This window comes from Drosophila navojoa, chromosome 3, assembly GCF_054131105.1.
Source record: "Drosophila navojoa isolate 15081-1374.11 chromosome 3, UAZ_NAV_1.0, whole genome shotgun sequence".
NCBI lineage: Eukaryota > Metazoa > Arthropoda > Insecta > Diptera > Drosophilidae > Drosophila > Drosophila navojoa.
This window is the reverse complement of record NC_142891.1, coordinates 30,539,532-30,557,101: the sequence shown is the minus strand read 5'-3', so window position 1 is coordinate 30,557,101 and position 17,570 is coordinate 30,539,532. Positions and strand designations below refer to the sequence as shown.

At 36.6% G+C, this 17,570-nt stretch overlaps 1 protein-coding gene across 1 annotated transcript in view; it reads right to left on the bottom strand.

Annotated features, from left to right (window-relative positions):
- Window positions 1-16,727: 16,727 nt before the first annotated feature.
- Window positions 16,728-17,570, bottom strand: part of dpr19 (defective proboscis extension response 19) — a 41,267-nt gene continuing 40,424 nt past the window's right edge. Inside the window, exons 5-6 of the mRNA XM_089257685.1 lie at window positions 17,156-17,550; window positions 16,728-17,098 (exon numbers count right to left, since the gene is read on the bottom strand). Coding sequence (XP_089113811.1) covers window positions 16,857-17,098; window positions 17,156-17,550 — 637 coding nt within the window. The 3' untranslated portion in view covers window positions 16,728-16,856. The remainder of the gene's footprint in view (window positions 17,099-17,155; window positions 17,551-17,570) is intronic.

Sequence of the window (17,570 nt, the reverse complement as noted above, 5' to 3'; positions counted from 1 at the left end):
GATGTGACTTTAAGAATGTGCAAGAACAACCAAACTAATAAAAATGTTAAAATTTCAATTTCGATTTTTGAAAAAATATAAGAGAAATTTAATCACAAATATATAAAAGTTTTGAAGCAATTAAAAGAAAACTACAATACGCCCAGCAGGATTTGAACCGGGGACCTCGCGATCGAGCGCCGCGCCCTCTACCATGACGCCACTCCTCTGTTCTCATTTGCAATGTCAAAGCTGAAATAGATTCACTGATGCAACGCCATCTAGCAGAACTAAACGAAACTAACTGCTGATGTGATTCAAAGAATGTGCTAGAAGATGTTTGAATGTATGTGTGCACACGTATTGGAAAAATGCTGTTGCTGCAGCACGTGCGTTTGTTAATTGGCCAAACATTTTGTTATTTTTTAACGTCGATTGACTAAACCGAATTTAATGAAACTTTCAGCATATGATCTACATATTCTATTGAATATTTGGCATTTAAAAGAAAACATCAAATCAAATCATTCACAATTAGCTATACTAGAATCTGACCTTCACTGGGGATTCTGGTGAATTTGGAGCCGGTATCCAAAATATAACAAAAACCGAAATTGTATAAAATGCATTGGAATATATTTTTAAAATTTGGAGACTATAGCTCTAAAAATGTAGGAGTTATAAATTTATAACCTATTGCTCTTGGGTTGCGCTGCAGTGTTGGCAATATTATGAGAACTTATTTGTTGAATAATTTAATTTCTAGACGTACGATCGTAATGAAACTTACAGAACGTAATCATGATGTTTAAATGTATGTGCATACCGAAGCACAAGTCTCTAGTATTTGATATACGACTTTTACAAAGATGAGGGTGAGGGGGTGGATTTAGGGGTGGGGGGTAAATTTTAACAAAAACCGAAATTGTCTAAAATCTTAATATACATTTTAAATTTGGAGACTGTAGCTTGAAAGATGTAAGAGATATAATTATTTAAGTGATCTTCGATAAGGTTTTTTATCGATAAAAAACTATCGGAATGAGTTATCGTTTTTTAGTGAAAAACTCGATATGCGCGCTGTTTTTACGGACATTTTAAAAAAAAGTTGAAGTCTCTAGCTCTTATATCTTCTGAAATCGACGCGTTCAAACATACGGACGGACGGACGGACGGACGGACGGACAGACAGACGGACAGGGCTAAATCGACTCAGCTCGTCGCCCTGATCAAGAATATATATACTTTGTGGGGTCTGCCACGCCTCCTTCTGCCTGTTACATACATTTTAACAAAACCATTATACCCTGATTTCCCATTTTCAATGGGTTCAGGGTATAAAAATAATTAAATTAATTCCAAAATTTCAAACAGATTCATGCATTTTGTTACATTTTTACAAGCAGTTCAACGTCGACTTAGCCAACATGTATCCATATGTGCTCGCCACTGTAAATATAAAAATAATAACTACTTTTTTGTCAACAAAATTTTTATTTTTTGGATATTTTTTAACATTGGTTTAATCATAATTTTCTTAAAGTCTTTCCACTAGCCATAGAACACATAGACCGGACACGTAGTATAAATCGTTTTGCACACTTTTTTTTCGAGCGTTACGTCCCACACAACTTCACTTTTAGGTTCGGGCTACGAAAATATACGAAAGCACAACCATTTAGCCTCATGCGCTCGAGTGAGATGGTCGATGGTCGATCCCTCTATGCTCAATATTTGTAATGCAGAAAGTAATGAGGTTCTCCATTACTCAAGCGTATACTTTTTATACCCTGAACCCATTGAAAATGGGAAATCAGGGTATAATGGTTTTGTTAAAAGTATGTAACAGGCAGAAGGAGGCGTGGCAGACCCCACAAAGTATATATATTCTTGATCAGGGCGACAAGCTGAGTCGATTTGGCCCTGTCCGTCTGTCTGTCCGTCCGTCCGTCCGTCCGTATGTATGAACGCGTCGATTTCAGAAGATATAAGAGCTAGAGACTTCAACTTTTTTTTAAAATGTCCGTATATATCACGCGCATATCGAGTTTATCACTAAAAAACGATAACTCATTCCGATACTTTTTTATCGATAAAAAACCTTATCGACGATCACTTAAAGAATTATATCTCCTACATCTTTCAAGCTAGAGTCTCCAAATTTAAAATGTATATAAAGATGTATTTTATACAATTTCGGTTTTGTTAAAATTTACCCCCCACCCCTAAATCCACCCCCTCACCCTCATCTTTGTAAAAGTCGTATATCAAATACTAGAGACTTGTGATTCGGTATACACATACATTTTAACATTATGATTACGTTCTGAAAGTTTCATTACGATCGTACGTCTAGAAATTAAATTATTCAACAAATAAGTTTTCATTATATTGCCAACACTGCAGCGCAACCCAAGCGCAATCGCCTGTATATGTGAGTGTGTGTATATGCGTGTGTGTGCGTGTGTTTGTTTGCATGCGTGTGTGTGTGTGTGTGTGTGCGTGTGTGTTTGCTAATTATTATTGAAATATCAGTTGCTTGTAGGGTTCAGGGGATCTCGTAGTCGAGCTGTCTCGACTAGAGCTTTCTTTCTTGTTTAAATATTGTAATGCAGGAATTCCGCAGTCTGAAGAAAACGCCGTATACAATTTTAAAATCACTTATGGGTTAGTAATGTGCAAACATTACATTACAATATACCCGCAACCCATTTCCCCACTATATAATATGGCTTACTTCTTTGCAAATGTAATTGCATAAATAATTGATTACTAATGGAAATATAGAAACGATTCAGTAATGTAAAATTTTTTATTTAAATTTATAAGAATCATTTATTTTGTAATATTACGTATTTATTTATATAATTAATTTTGGTTTTTTATCAAATTTCTGCTTTGCAAGCCGACCCTTGTGAACCCGAATGCAGTTCCTGTCCACCCATTGGTTTTAATAGCATCTGTTAACTAAACAGTATTATTTTTTGACATTAAAAATTATATTAAGATCATTTATACATACAAGACAGAGCATCGTTCAAATATTTTAACTGTATGTTTACAAAATAAGTTATTCACCAAGTAAATTCTCATACTATTGCCCAGACTGCAGCGCAGCCCAAGCACAGTCGCTGCTAGTAAGCGCAGTTAGCAGAGCGCGGGCGCGTGAGGGTGGATGCATGTGTATGTATGTGTGCGTGCATAAAAGAAGTGCAGAATGATAAGAATATCAGCTTGGAGGGCTCAGGATATCTCCTAGTCGAGCAGTCTCGACTAGAGTCTTCTTACTTGTTTTAATTTCTTCTGATAGGCAAACCCACGATCATTGAAATGAAATCAGGTTTTAAGCACGAGCTACCCGCCAGTCACTATATCGCGTATGAGTGCCACAAAGTATTGAAGTGCACTTGTTATTTTATTAAGTTAGCAACTTTAATATTAGCTTGCCTCCTCAATTCGAATCAAAAATCGTTCACACAATTCTAAGTTGTGGTAGGCACACGCTAATTCACATGTAAAGGACATAGGCATACAAATGCTTCTAGTGATATCCCATAATTGTTAGAATCGCATCCCATGCGTACTCACAATCAAATGTATATATGTACATACATATGTATGTATGTGAGCACTTCACAAGATCGACCAAATGCAAATGCTGTGCTTTAAAATTTTCACAGGCAGCAAGAGCTTCGCACACTGGCATACATATATATGTACATATGTACATATGAATAAGTGCTCGTACATGTATCAAGGGACTTTAGTGTGTGTGCGCACGCTCGTCGCGAAAACATTTTCATTATGAGCATTCGTATGAGCTTGGCAAACGGTTTGAAGAGTTCGGAATACTCTTCACACAGAAGGGAAAAAATGGGAGTCTAATGTATGCATACATACATACATATATGTATATACATATGTGTGGGATTCGTAAAAATTGCAACACCCCTGGCTGATGAACCGCAGGGAATCGGAGTAAACGTTAGTTTTTGAACTAGATCAAGAGTCGTTCTTAGAAGAAGAAGAGTCGTTATGCAGTCGTCGACAAAGAGTCGTGAGGCAGCCGTCAAGCAGCTAAGACGTACAACAGAATCAAGTGTCGCTAAGTAAAAGTACCGAAAAAGATAAAGAAGAACAGAAGTGAAATAGAGATCATAAGAAGTGAAAAGATCATGAACACGTACAGTTAATTAAATAACCTAAGTGTAACTAAAATTAATCTCTATAATAAAATACAATATAATATAATATAATTCTGTAGACATTTGTTGTAAAACTCGTTAAAGTTTAAAGTTAAAAGGAAATCGTTAAATTGACTTTTAATTTACTCAATAAATGTAAAATCCTACAAATTGGGGGCCCGTCCGGGATTGGTCCAAGTTACACTTTAAACAATTTAATTAATTAAATCACGAAAGACAAAGCTGCTGAAAAGTGAGAAATGAACAATTATTGCGAAGGTGCGAGCGAGACAAAAAGAGACGCTCAGTGACGATTGCAAATTCTGATGAAATTCACTTTTCTGGGAAAGCGACGCGCGCAAGCAGAAAGAGTAAAAGACAAAGACAAAAGTGCGAGCAGAGACATCGAAGAAGTCGGTAGATGAAAATTTTGCTGATACGCAGGCGGATGAGCTGGTGCGTAAAGAGACGAAGTTAATCGAGAACTGAGATTCGTCGTGGGACGCAGTTGATCAAGAGCGCAAGTCAGGTGGCTGTGCGCTAAGATCAACACAGAAGGTGGAACTGAGATTCATCGTTGGAATCACAGGCGGACTATCAGGTGGATAGAAAAACTGGACGCAGTTGATCAAGAGCGCATGTCAGGTGTCTGTGCGCTAGACGAAGTGCGTCGAGGGAATCGTACACAGGGTCATAGAAGCTGGATGAGCTGTGATCGAGCAGTGAGAGAAGAAGAAGAATTGCTGCATAACGAACTTTTAAGTGGTTGCATGACAAAAAGTTTGTATGTATCAATAAATTGTGTAGTAGAAGTAGAAGCTCTAAGGCCATAGCAACGAGTAATTGTAAGCGAGAAAAGTTAGAAGCGTCACTTAACATAACAGAATCGATTATTATTCTAGCGTCACCTAACACAACATAATCGATTATATGCAAATTCACAGCTGATTGGGCTGCTGAACAATTTAAATAACGAAAAGCTAGAAGTCGAAATTTATAGTTTAAGTAAACTGATAAATAGCAGCAAAATGGAACGAAGCGAGATTTTAGGGCTTGTTGTTGGCCAATTGAGAAGTAAATTAGAAGAATTGCAATTGAGCACGGCTGGACGCAAAGTAGAATTGCAGAACAGGCTATTAGAACATTATGGTCTGGGAATAGAGGAAGAGGACTCAGATGATGAAGCAGTAAATATAGTTCCGTTTTCGCGTAATATTGAGCAAAGCAGATCGTGGTTTACACTTAAAGATGTCGAAGATAGTGTAAATAAGTTTGATGGCTCAAGCTCAATGGATGTAGAACAGTGGGTCTCTGAAGTCGAAGAATGTGCAGTTACAGTTCAGTGGTCAGAATTACAGTTGTTCGTGTATGCAAAACAATTACTTGATGGTGCTGCTAAGTTGTTTATCCGCAGTCAGAAGGGTAGAAATAACTGGGAAAAATTGAAAACAGTCTTGATCAGTGAATTCGAAGTAAAAGTCACATCGGCAGAAATCCACAGAAGGTTGAGAAAGAGACAGGTGAAGAAAGGTGAGACACTTCAAGAATATTTGTATGCCTTGATGGAAATAGCAAAGAATATTGATTTAGATGAGGAGAGTTTGATCGAGTATTTTGTTGAAGGGATACCAGATTCTCGGATAAATAAGACACTTTTGTACCAAGCTCGATCAATTAAACAGTTAAAAGTACAGATAGAGAGTTATCAGAAGTTCTGTAATTCAACGCCTAATACGTTCATAGCAAGAAATAAGGCAGTCAAAAGAGATTTTCCAGAAAAAAAGCTGTAAGATGTTTTAAATGCGGAGCTGACTCGCATACCCTGAAAGATTGTCTTAAGAAAGAGTTCTGCTGTTTTAAATGCGGTAAGCCAGGACACCGTGCAGCACAATGCAAAGGTGAAATTGTAAATGAACCAAAGAAATCAGCAAATCTCGTTAATAAAAGCAATTCAATCGAAACGATGTCGAGTACATTCACGCCTTCTGGATTAGAACTGAAGAATATAGTTTGTGGTGCAGTGATTTGGCAAGGCTTAGTCGATACTGGAGCTGATCTGTGTCTTATGCAAAAGCGCGTATATCAGAAGTTAGGAATAAGAGAATTGTCTGGCCCTGGTAAATCTTTGAATGGTATAGGTGATGGTCAGATTTTGACATTTGGAAGCTGCGTAGTAGAAGTAAAAATAGACGATATAAAGAAAAATATCGAATTTCATGTGGTACCAGACAAGGATATCGTTTTCGAGGCCATTCTTGGCCGAACAATTCTAAAGTGTGTCGATTTAGTAGTGACTGAAGGTGGAACCATATTAAAATCTAAAGTATCCGTTGAAAGTAGTTCTTGCTCAACAGCGCTAAGTGAGTTTAAAAACATGTGTATGCTTAGTTTGGATCAAGATGGTGAGACAATAGACTTAGAGTTGCCACACTTGACTAAATCACAACAAGAAGACGTGAGACGAATAGTAGATTCTTATCATCCGATAAAAAAGCCAAGCTCCTCGATTGAGATGAAAATTTTGTTAACTGACGATTTGCCGGTGTATCAACATCCGAGACGAATGGCGGAGTGCGATCAGCAGATCGTCGATAAACAAATAAAGGAGTGGTTAGCAGAGAAAATTATTAAGCCTAGTGTTTCAGAATATGCCTCTCCAATTGTCTTAGTTGCTAAGAAAAATGGTAAAAAGCGCTTATGCTGCGATTACCGAAAATTGAATGAGAAAGTGATTAGAGATAATTTTCCAATGCCGAATATGGAATGGGTGATAGATAAGTTGCAAGAAGCGTCGGTATTCACTACATTAGACTTGATTAATGGATTTTTCCATGTTCCAGTTGAACCAGGTTCGCAGAAGTACACTTCGTTTGTAACTCAGAAGGGGCAGTATGATATTATATATATTTATAGTATATTTCTTTATGTACCTTTTGGAATTTCGAATTCCCCAGCAGTCTTTACTAGATTCATAATGTCAGTTATGAGCGAACTAATTCAGAATAATGAGGCCGTCGTTTACATGGATGATGTCATCATTCCGAGTGTTAATTTTGATGAGGGCCTGATGAAGCTCAAGAAGGTACTGAGTGTTGCAGAGAAAAGTGGTTTACGTATAAATTGGTCGAAGTGTCAGCTATTGCAAGAAAGAGTAAATTTTTTAGGATATATTATACAAAAGGGTACAATAAGTCCAAGTAAGGAGAAGACACAAGCTGTATCAAATTTTCCAGTGCTACAGAATAGGAAAGCTATCCAGCGATTTCTAGGGCTCACATCTTATTTTCGAAAATTTGTCGAAGGATATGCAGTAATAGCGAAGCCGCTAACTGATCTATTACGGAAGGATGTAGCCTTTAAATTTGAGGAATTAGACCATATTGCATTTGAACAGTTAAAAGCAGCGTTGTCAAATGGGCCAGTGTTGAAATTGTACAATCCGAAGTTTGAAACTGAGATTCATACAGACGCAAGCAAGTATGGGTATAGGGGAGTATTATTACAAAGAGACCCCGAAGATTGTTTGTTTCATCCCGTCCAATACATGAGTCAGAAGACTAGTGAAGCCGAAGAAAAGTATGACTCTTACGAACTAGAAGTTTTAGCCGTCATGTGTGCTCTGAGGAAGTGGCGTGTGTATGTGCTAGGCATTAAGTTCAAGATTGTAACCGATTGTAATGCATTTACAATGACCAAGAAAAAGAAAGATGTTCCTTTGCGAGTAGCTAGGTGGGCAATGTACTTACAAGATTTTGATTATAAAATTGAGCATCGTTCTGGATCAAAAATGCGTCATGTTGATGCGCTGAGTCGTGTATCATGTTACATGCTAAGTGATAGTTTACTGCATCGGTTAAAAGAAGCACAACTAAGAGATGAGTGGACTAAGATTATAAGAAGCATTGTGGAAAAACGAAGGTATGAAGACTTTTACATAGAAAATGGAATATTGTTTAAAGATCCAAACCGTAGACTAATTGTTGTTCCGGCACAGATGGAAGTCGAAATCATACAGATTGCACATAGGCAGGGACATTTTTCAGCCGCAAAAACTCAGGATCTAGTTGAAAGAGATTATTTCATTCCGAAATCAAAAGAGAAAATAGTCAGCATTGTTGAAAACTGCATAGAATGCATAATAATGAATACCAAAAGTGGAAAAAGAGAGGGGTTTTTGTACTAGATTGATAAAGGTGATAGACCGTTATGTACTTATCATATTGATCACGTCGGGCCAATGGAGTCGACTAACAAACGTTATAACCACATTCTGGTCGTGGTAGATGCTTTTTCAAAGTTTGTATGGCTATACCCAACTCGTAGTACAGGTGTTGACGAAGTTATTTCATGTTTAGAAAGGCAAGCTTCTGTGTTTGGAAACCCTGAGCGAATAGTATCAGATAGAGGAACGGCGTATACTTCGCACATCTTTAAAGATTATTGTCAAAAGCATAGAATTGTACACATGCAAATAGCTACCGGTGTACCTCGCGGGAATGGTCAGGTAGAAAGAATGCATAAGATAATCGTACCAATGCTTTCCAAGTTAAGTCACGATTGTCCTGGAGGCTGGTACAAGCATCTCGCGAGAGTCCAGAAAGTAATTAATAACACGGCACCAAGAAGCACTAAAGTGTCTCCTTTTAGAATCCTAACAGGCCTGCAGATGCGTTTGCCTGACGATCTCGAATTGAAGAAATTAATGGATCAAAGCTTAATCGATGAGTTAAATGATGAGCGATCTGAAGTACGGAACCGAGCTCGAGAAAATATACAGAAGTTACAGGAAGAAAACAAAAGAACTTACAATCTGAGGAGGAAGGCAGAAACTCAATACAATATTAATGATTTAGTAGCTATTAGACGCACCCAATATGGCACAGGTTTAAAATTGAAAGGGAAGTATTTAGGACCGTATAAGATACTAGAAAAGAAAGATCACGGCAGATATGAGGTGGAAAAGGTAGGAATCGGAGAAGGACCACGTAGAACAACAACAGTAGCGGAGTATATGAAAATGTGGGACTCCTTCGGGTCGAAGGACTTGTCAGGAGGGCCGAATGTGGGATTCGTAAAAATTGCAACACCCCTGGCAGATGAACCGCAGGGAATCGGAGTAAACGTTAATTTTTGAACTAGATCAAGAGTCGTTCTTAGAAGAAGAAGAGTCGTTATGCAGTCGTCGACAAAGAGTCGTGAGGCAGCCGTCAAGCAGCTAAGACGTACAACAGAATCAAGTGTCGCTAAGTAAAAGTACCGAATAAGATAAAGAAGAACAGAAGTGAAATAGAGATCATAAGAAGTGAAAAGATCATGAACACGTACAGTTAATTAAATAACCTAAGTGTAACTAAAATTAATCTCTATAATAAAATACAATATAATATAATATAATTCTGTAGACATTTGTTGTAAAACTCGTTAAAGTTTAAAGTTAAAAGGAAATCGTTAAATTGACTTTTAATTTACTCAATAAATGTAAAATCCTATATATGTATTTGAGAAAGCAGAGATCATTGAGAGAGAGAGAGAGAGCAAGGGAAACATTGAGCATAGAGGCATCTTTTGTTCAACAGTCGACCTTCTCGGCCAAGCGCATGAACAAAATGATTTTGCGTTTCCAAATTTTTGTTGCCCGAACCTAAAAATGAGGAGCCGAAAAAATAACTACGGGACACTATGGTTAGTGGTTTTAGTCATTTTAACTTATAGTAACACTTAATTTTAAATTGATACCATTGACAAATACCTTAACCGCCATGGCTGAATACACTAAATATTTATTATTAAGTTAACATAATAATTGACAAGAACATAATTAATTAAATGTAGAATTAAATTACAAAAGCAATTACATATTTACTTATTTTTTTGTGTTTTGTTCGTGTTTTTTTTTAGCACGTTAAATTATATCACAGTTTAATACTGAGACCCAAGTCAACTTCAAAAGCCGCAATTTTAAATATGTATGTATGTCTGTACATATGTAGATACATACATACATACGTATATATGTAGACGATAATTACATATCTTTTCTGAATATACAGACATACATACATACATATGTAAATATATACATACATATAACAAAACTATCCAACATTATATGTACATAAACCAAAAAAATCCAAATTTTTCCGTTAGTATTCTTCTGTTGTCTTCTTCTGTTTTTTGAATAAGTAGTCTACTAAAAGACTGCAGTAACAAGTCACAAATGTAAATTATCAAATAATGCAACTCAGACAGGACAAGAAGGCAGAAGGCTTGGACAGGCGTCGAAAGCGTGGTCAGCAAGTCTATTATGCAGCAATTGTACGACGAAAGAGGTGATGAAAAATACGGCGCTTGAAATGTAACCAAAAAAAAAAAACAAGTAAGAAGACTCTAGTCGATGCTGCTCGACTAGGAGATACCCTGAACCCTCCAAGCTGATATTCTTATCATTCTGCACTTCTTTTATGCACGCACACATACATGCATATGCATCCACCCTCACGCGCCTGTGCTCTGCTAACTGCGCTTACTAGCAGCGACTGCGCTTGGGCTGCGCAATAGTATGAGAACTTATTTGATGAATAACTTTTTTTGTAGACATGCAATCCTAATGAAATTTTCAGAGCGTAATCAATCAAAATGTGTGTACATTCTAAAGCACAAGTCTCTAGTACTTGAAATACGTTTTTTACGAATTGGAGGCGAAGGGGGCGTGGTATCCAAAATCTGTTGATTACAAAATGTTTGTATTCATCATATATATATACACAGTAAATCTGAAGTCTCTATGTCTAATAGTACTCCGATGAGGCTCAAAAAACAAAATCAATTTTTCGATTATTCTCGATAAAAAAGTTATTGGATGAGATATCTAAAAAATAAAGCAAACTCGTACTGCGTATGGTATACACGAGTATGCACAAAAAATTTCAGCTCTGTAGCTCTTATATCTTCTGAGATCTCGGCGTTCATACGGACGGACGGACGGACAGACGGACAGGGCTATATCGACTCAGCCCGTCGTGCTGATCAAGAATATATATACTTTATGGGGTCTGCGATGATTCCTTCTGCCTGTTACATACTTTTACACAAAAACATTATACCCTGATTTCCCATTTTCAATGGGTTCAGGGTATAAAAAACGAAAGTGTAAATGGAAATAATAAAGATTCGCATTCAACACAGCGATCGTTGCTGTTATGATGGGAAACTATCGATATTTTCGATGTTTTGAATGGGAAAATGCGATATATGGATACTGTCGAAGAATGTGCAGTCTTCTATTCTATTATTATTATTGTACCCTGAACCCATATTCAATGGTATATTGGTTTCGTTAAAAGTATGTAACAAGCAGAAGGAGGTGTGCTAGACCCCACAAAGTATATACATATATTCTTAATCATTGCGACGAGCTCAGTCGATTTAGCCCTGTCCGTTTAAGTCTCCGTCCGTTCGTCTGAACGCGTCTGTCTCAGAATATAGCTAGCTATTTAGCTAGTGACTTAATTTTTTCCTAATTACGAGTATATATGACGACACTAACCATAGAACAAATTGACCGGACAAGTAGTGTAAAGCTTTTTGCTTTATTCGCTCGGCTCTTAACTTCAAGCGTGGGTTACGAAAATATACGAAAGCACAATCATTTCGCTTCAGGCGCTCGACCGAAATGGTCGACTGTTGAACAAAAGATCCCTCTATACTCAATGTTTCTTTACTCTCTCTCTCGATGCTCTCTCAAATGTGTATATGTCTGTATATATGCATGTAAGCAAGCAACAGCTCCCAAAAATTTAAATTTCTTCGCAGCAAGAACCCATGTCTTCCCTTCTGGTGAAGAGTATACCGAACTTACCAAACCATTTGCCAAACTGCGTTGCTCATGACATACATGTATCAAGGGGTGTGCGTGTGCGCGCTCGTCGCGAAAACATTTTTATTATGAGCACCAACGCTTTCATAACCTTCTCGCAAATAATAACGAAAACGCAAATATTTTGTATGACCTTGGCAAAAGGTTTGTAGATTTCAAATGCATGCATACATACAGTGGCTCACACCTTATTTCGTGCAGCAGCATATTAGAACTTTGAAACCGTATTCCCGCTAAACCAGTAAAGATATCCAAAAAAATTTAAATGGGGTCTTATTTATCAGTCATAGATTATGTATTAACGCAATTTATTATTTTTCTATTATAATTAATACCATTTAAAACTAAAATTCGGTATTTGCTTAGCGGCAATCATATTGGAACCCATACGACGTAAATATATTAAATTTCGACTCATGTGGATTGGAAGCAATATGCCTGGCGCCCACCAAATACTGAGCTCCAAGATCAGCACCTAAAAAGAGCTATGGCAGTGCCTGTTGCATGGTTGGGCCTGCAAGTCGGGTTAGGGAGTTGGATACTTAGTTTTCATTGATGGTAATATGAACAATAACATATACCTATACTTTTTAAAGAACTTGCTCCAAAATGCCGAAAAACTGGGTCTGGAAAAGCTATCCCAATTGCTTCAGGCACACGACCAAAAACATAAACCGGGTATCGACTAGTCCTGGTTGATCTGGAACAGTCCAAATGTTGTCAATCTACTGGCCCAGTGGTCATACGTGAACGTTATAGAAAATTTGTGGGCAAAATAGGGCACGTGTCGTTCGGAAATGGTCAATATTAAATAAACCAAAACCGCCATATTGGAGGAATGGCCAAAAATCTCTCTTTTCGGGTAAAAAAACCATTAAAAGTGAAGTGCACGAAATAAGCTGTGACCATGGAAAAGGCTAGTTATTTTAATTTTTTTTTAGTTTTAAATGTCACAGAGGGATCTTTTGTTCAACCATCGACCATCTCCGTCGAGCGCATGAAGCGAAATGATTGCGCTTTCGTATCTTTTCGTAACCCGAACCTAAAAGTGAGGAGCCAAGTAAATACGAAGTTGTGTGGGTCGCAATGCTCGAACTACGTATCCTGTCTATGTGTTCTGTGGTTAGTGGATATGTCCTGAACCCGCCAAGCTGATATTCTAATCATTCTGCATTTCCCTTATTCACACATATGTACATATGAAGGACTATTAACATGGAACTTTCATAACGTAATCATAATATTCAAATGTATGTACATACCACTATGGGTAAAAAGCCTAAATTTTTGTCATTAATAGTCCCTGAAGGATAAAGGCATGAAATATACTATGACGATTTTTTATAATTTCGGATTTTTTATTATACCCTGAACCCATTGAAAATGGGAAATCAGGGTATAATGGTTTTGTTGAAATGTATGTAACAGGCAGAAGGAAGCGTGGCAGACCCCACAAAGTATATATATTCTTGATCAGCACGACGAGCTGAGTCGATTTGGCCCTGTCCGTCTGTCTGCCTGTCCGTCCGTCCGTCCGTCCGTCTGTCCGTATGTATGAACGCGTCGATCTCAGAAGATATAAGAGCTAGAGACTTCAACTTTTTTTTTTAAATGTCTGTATATATCGCGCGCATATCGAGTTTATCACTAAAAAACGATAACTCATTCCCTTATCGAAAGTCAGTTAAAAAATTATATCTCCTACATCATTATAGCTAGAGTGTCCAAATTTTAAATATATATTAACACGTATTTTATACAATTTCGGTTTTTGTTAAAATTTACCCCCCGCCCCTATATCCACCCCCTCACCCTCATCTTTGTAGAAGTCGTATATCAAATACTAGAGACTTGAGTTTCGGTATACATTTATACATCATTTATATACATATACATTTATATATTTATATTATTTTATATTATTTTATTTATTTTATTTATTTTATATTATTTTACATTTATATACATTTATAGATCATGATTACGTTCTAAAAGTTTCATTACGATCGTACGTCTAGAAATTAAATTATTCAACAAATAAGTTCTCATAATATTGCCAACACTGCAGCGCAACCCAAGCGCAGTCGCCTGTATATGCGTGTGTGTGTGTGCGTGTGTTTGTTTGTATGCGTGTGTGTGTGTGTGTGTGCGTGTGTACGTGCGAATTATTATTGAAATATCAGTTGCTCGAAGGGTTCAGGGGATCTCGTAGTCGAGCAGTCTCGACTAGAGCTTTCTTACTTGTTTTTAAAATAGAGTTACGCTATATGCCTCTAGAAGTGAAATAATTTCTGTTGGCAGTTTTTCTTTTTCTCATTCGGCGAGCTCGTTCTTTTAAACTGAGACTAGAAATAAGTGGGTCTGATGAGTCTAGTGCTTTATTGAATACGCCACTTTTTACATAATCGCCTGCACTTTCTAGCATGTGATTTTCGATCGTTTTTTTTTTTTTTTTAAATTTTCCTTTGGAGTTCATTTGCCCACTCACCGAAAGACAGATTTTTCGGTATTGAAAACTTTGTTCAACATGTCTAATCTATGTGTTCTATAATTAGTGGTTATGATTCCATTGATTTAAGTTTATCGCCCGATATGTTCTCTTTACTTATTTCTTAACGATAAAATCTTTTAATGCGCTTCGTTGTCGCTTGTTGCTGCTCCACACTTTAAGCAGCATGGAATTGCAGAACTCATATGTAACTGCAACATGTCAATTATTTTGTTAAGGAGCAAAAATGAGCATGGGGTTTTCTTATTCTGGGTTTAACAAAGATATACACACAATATCTAATTAAAAAATCTCAAATATCTTTGAGGGATCGAAAGTTATATCTGACGAAACGCACATATGAATATTGGTTTTTATCTGCACAATAGCTTAACTTTACACGATTGGACGATAAATTACAACAAATTTTTTACTCATCTTATTTAACATAGCTTCCTGAATCTTTTCCATAAAAAATATTGTATACCATTTACGCAAAATTTGGATAAAAATTGCTTTAAAGTCAGCTGGATTTTTCTAAATGTAAATATGAAACCTGTGGGCGGATACTGAAGCAAAAATTTGGATTTATGCCAAATAATCTGACTTTTTACCCACAGTGCATTCCAAAGTATAATTGGGGGCGAAGGGAATGTGATATCCAAAATCTGTAAAATATAATATCGGTGTATTTACAAACTGTATATACACAGTCGTCAGAACTAAAATTGTTAAGATTACTCGAAAACAAAATAAATGTTATCGATTATTCTCGATAAAAAAAATCGGATGAGTTATCGAAAACATATGCATAGCTCCTACAGCTTCTGAAATCGACGCGCTCATACATAAGGACATACATAAGGACGGATGGGTGGAGAGAGAGACAGGGCTGAATCGACTCAGCTCGTTGCCCTCGTTGTATTATAAATAACTACATAAGAATTGTACGTTATTTTTATACCCTGAACCCATTGAAAATGGGTCAAGATAAAATGCTTTCGTTGAAATATATGTAACAGGCAGAAGAAGGGGTGGCAGACGCCAAAAGTATATATATTCTTAATTGGGCCGACGAGCTGAGTCGATTTAGTCCTGTCCGTCTGTCTGTCCGTCTGTCCGTATGTACATATGAACGCGTCGATCTCAGAAGGTAAAAGAGCTAGAGACTTAAATTGTTTTAAATGTCCGTATATATAGCGCGCATAATCGAGCTTATCACTAAAAAACGATAACTCATTCCGATATTTTTTTATCGATAAAACCCTTGTCGAAAATCATTTTAAAAAATTATATCTCCCACATATTTTAAAGTACAGTCTCCAAATTCAAAATGTATATTAAGATGCATTTTATAGAATTTCAATTTTCGTTCAAATTTACTCTCCACCCCTATATCCACCTCCTCACCCACACCTTTGTAAAAGGCGTATTTCAAATATTAGAGACTTGTGCTTCGGAATATACATACATATGAACATTATGATAACGGTCTGAAAGTTTCATTAAGATTGTACATCTAGAAAATAAATTATTCAACAAATAAATTCTCAAAATATTGCCAACACTGCAGCGTAGCCCAACCGCCCACGCACTGCAGCGCAGCCCAAGCGCAGTTGCCTGTGTGTGTGTGTGTGTTTGTTTGTTTTTGTGTATGCGAGTATGTGCGAATTATTATTGAAATATCAGTTGCTCGAAGAGCTAGGGGATCTCGTAGTCGAGCAGTCTCGACTTCTTCTCACTTGTTTAAATTAATAAATCGATTGATTGATGACAAAGCTGTCCCAGGACAATGACCCTAAGCATATAGCCCACAAATCGAGTCTCGGTTGCTTTTCGAAACACTTCCCTAATCCCCAGACCTCAACTCATAGAGCCTAGTAGACTGCCAATGTCACAGAATATCAGAATCAGCATGGATACCGGACATGATCCGTTTTTTATTAAAACTCGAATCTGGTCAGTTATTAAAGAAAACCCCAGATATTAAAGTTACGAAAATCTTACTTTTTTATGGTTTATGTATAATCTTGGTTTGTTATGTTTAATATACTACTTTGATATATTCCTCATCGGAAGGGTGATTTAATCAATCTACAATTTACCATTTAATTTCACTTGATTTTTTTTTTTTTAATTTCAAATAATATATGTTTTATAGGCATTTGAAGTTAGTAAATAAAAAATAAAAAAATAAAAATTTTAATATTACTCACTGTATATATGTATCTTAGTATTATTATCGTGCAAGCTTGAATTTATGTATATACAACTCTTATAAATACAATTGCTATGATTAATTGAAAGAAATTTCTAATTATAAACAGTTTCAGCTATTAAAATTACATAACATGAATAAGAAAAATATCATTGGAGCATGTTTTTGTAAGTGGAACGTGGAAGGGAAGTTTGCTAACAGACATAGTACAGGTAAAAATATTGATGGCACAGTAATCAGGAGACTATTTGTACCATTAATCCCTTTTAAAATGGTTAAACTGACAGTGGTGTTCGAATTTTCCCCATCAAGAATACTTCGGTTTGCATGTTGCATAGCAGCTGGTTTCTCTCCTGAATATTAAACTTTTTTAAATTATTTTCGAGATTAGAATTATTTTTAATACACACCTCTCAAAACATGAACTGTAATGCTTGCCGGTCGAGCATTTGATGGTGCACATGTGTAGTTACCAGCATGATGAAATGTTACAGTTTTTATCGTGAGCACACTCATTGATGAATTGGGAATATATGGGGATTTATATTGTTGACCTTGAAATGTTGAAAGCGGAGTCACGGGTGTAGTGACAATCGCAATGCCCTCATCATTAGTTCCTTTAGCGGTACTAGCATTACTTTCTATTGATCCACTCGCTGATTTGCGAAAGGATTTACTTTTTTCACCACTTGCTCTGGGTTGAAAACTTTGTCCATTTTCTTCACTGCGAAGTTCATTTTCTGCAACTGAAGTAACAACGAATCCACCTTGAGCATCATAGTTGACCATCTTATTTTCGTGATACCTACGAAATATTAAGAGGAT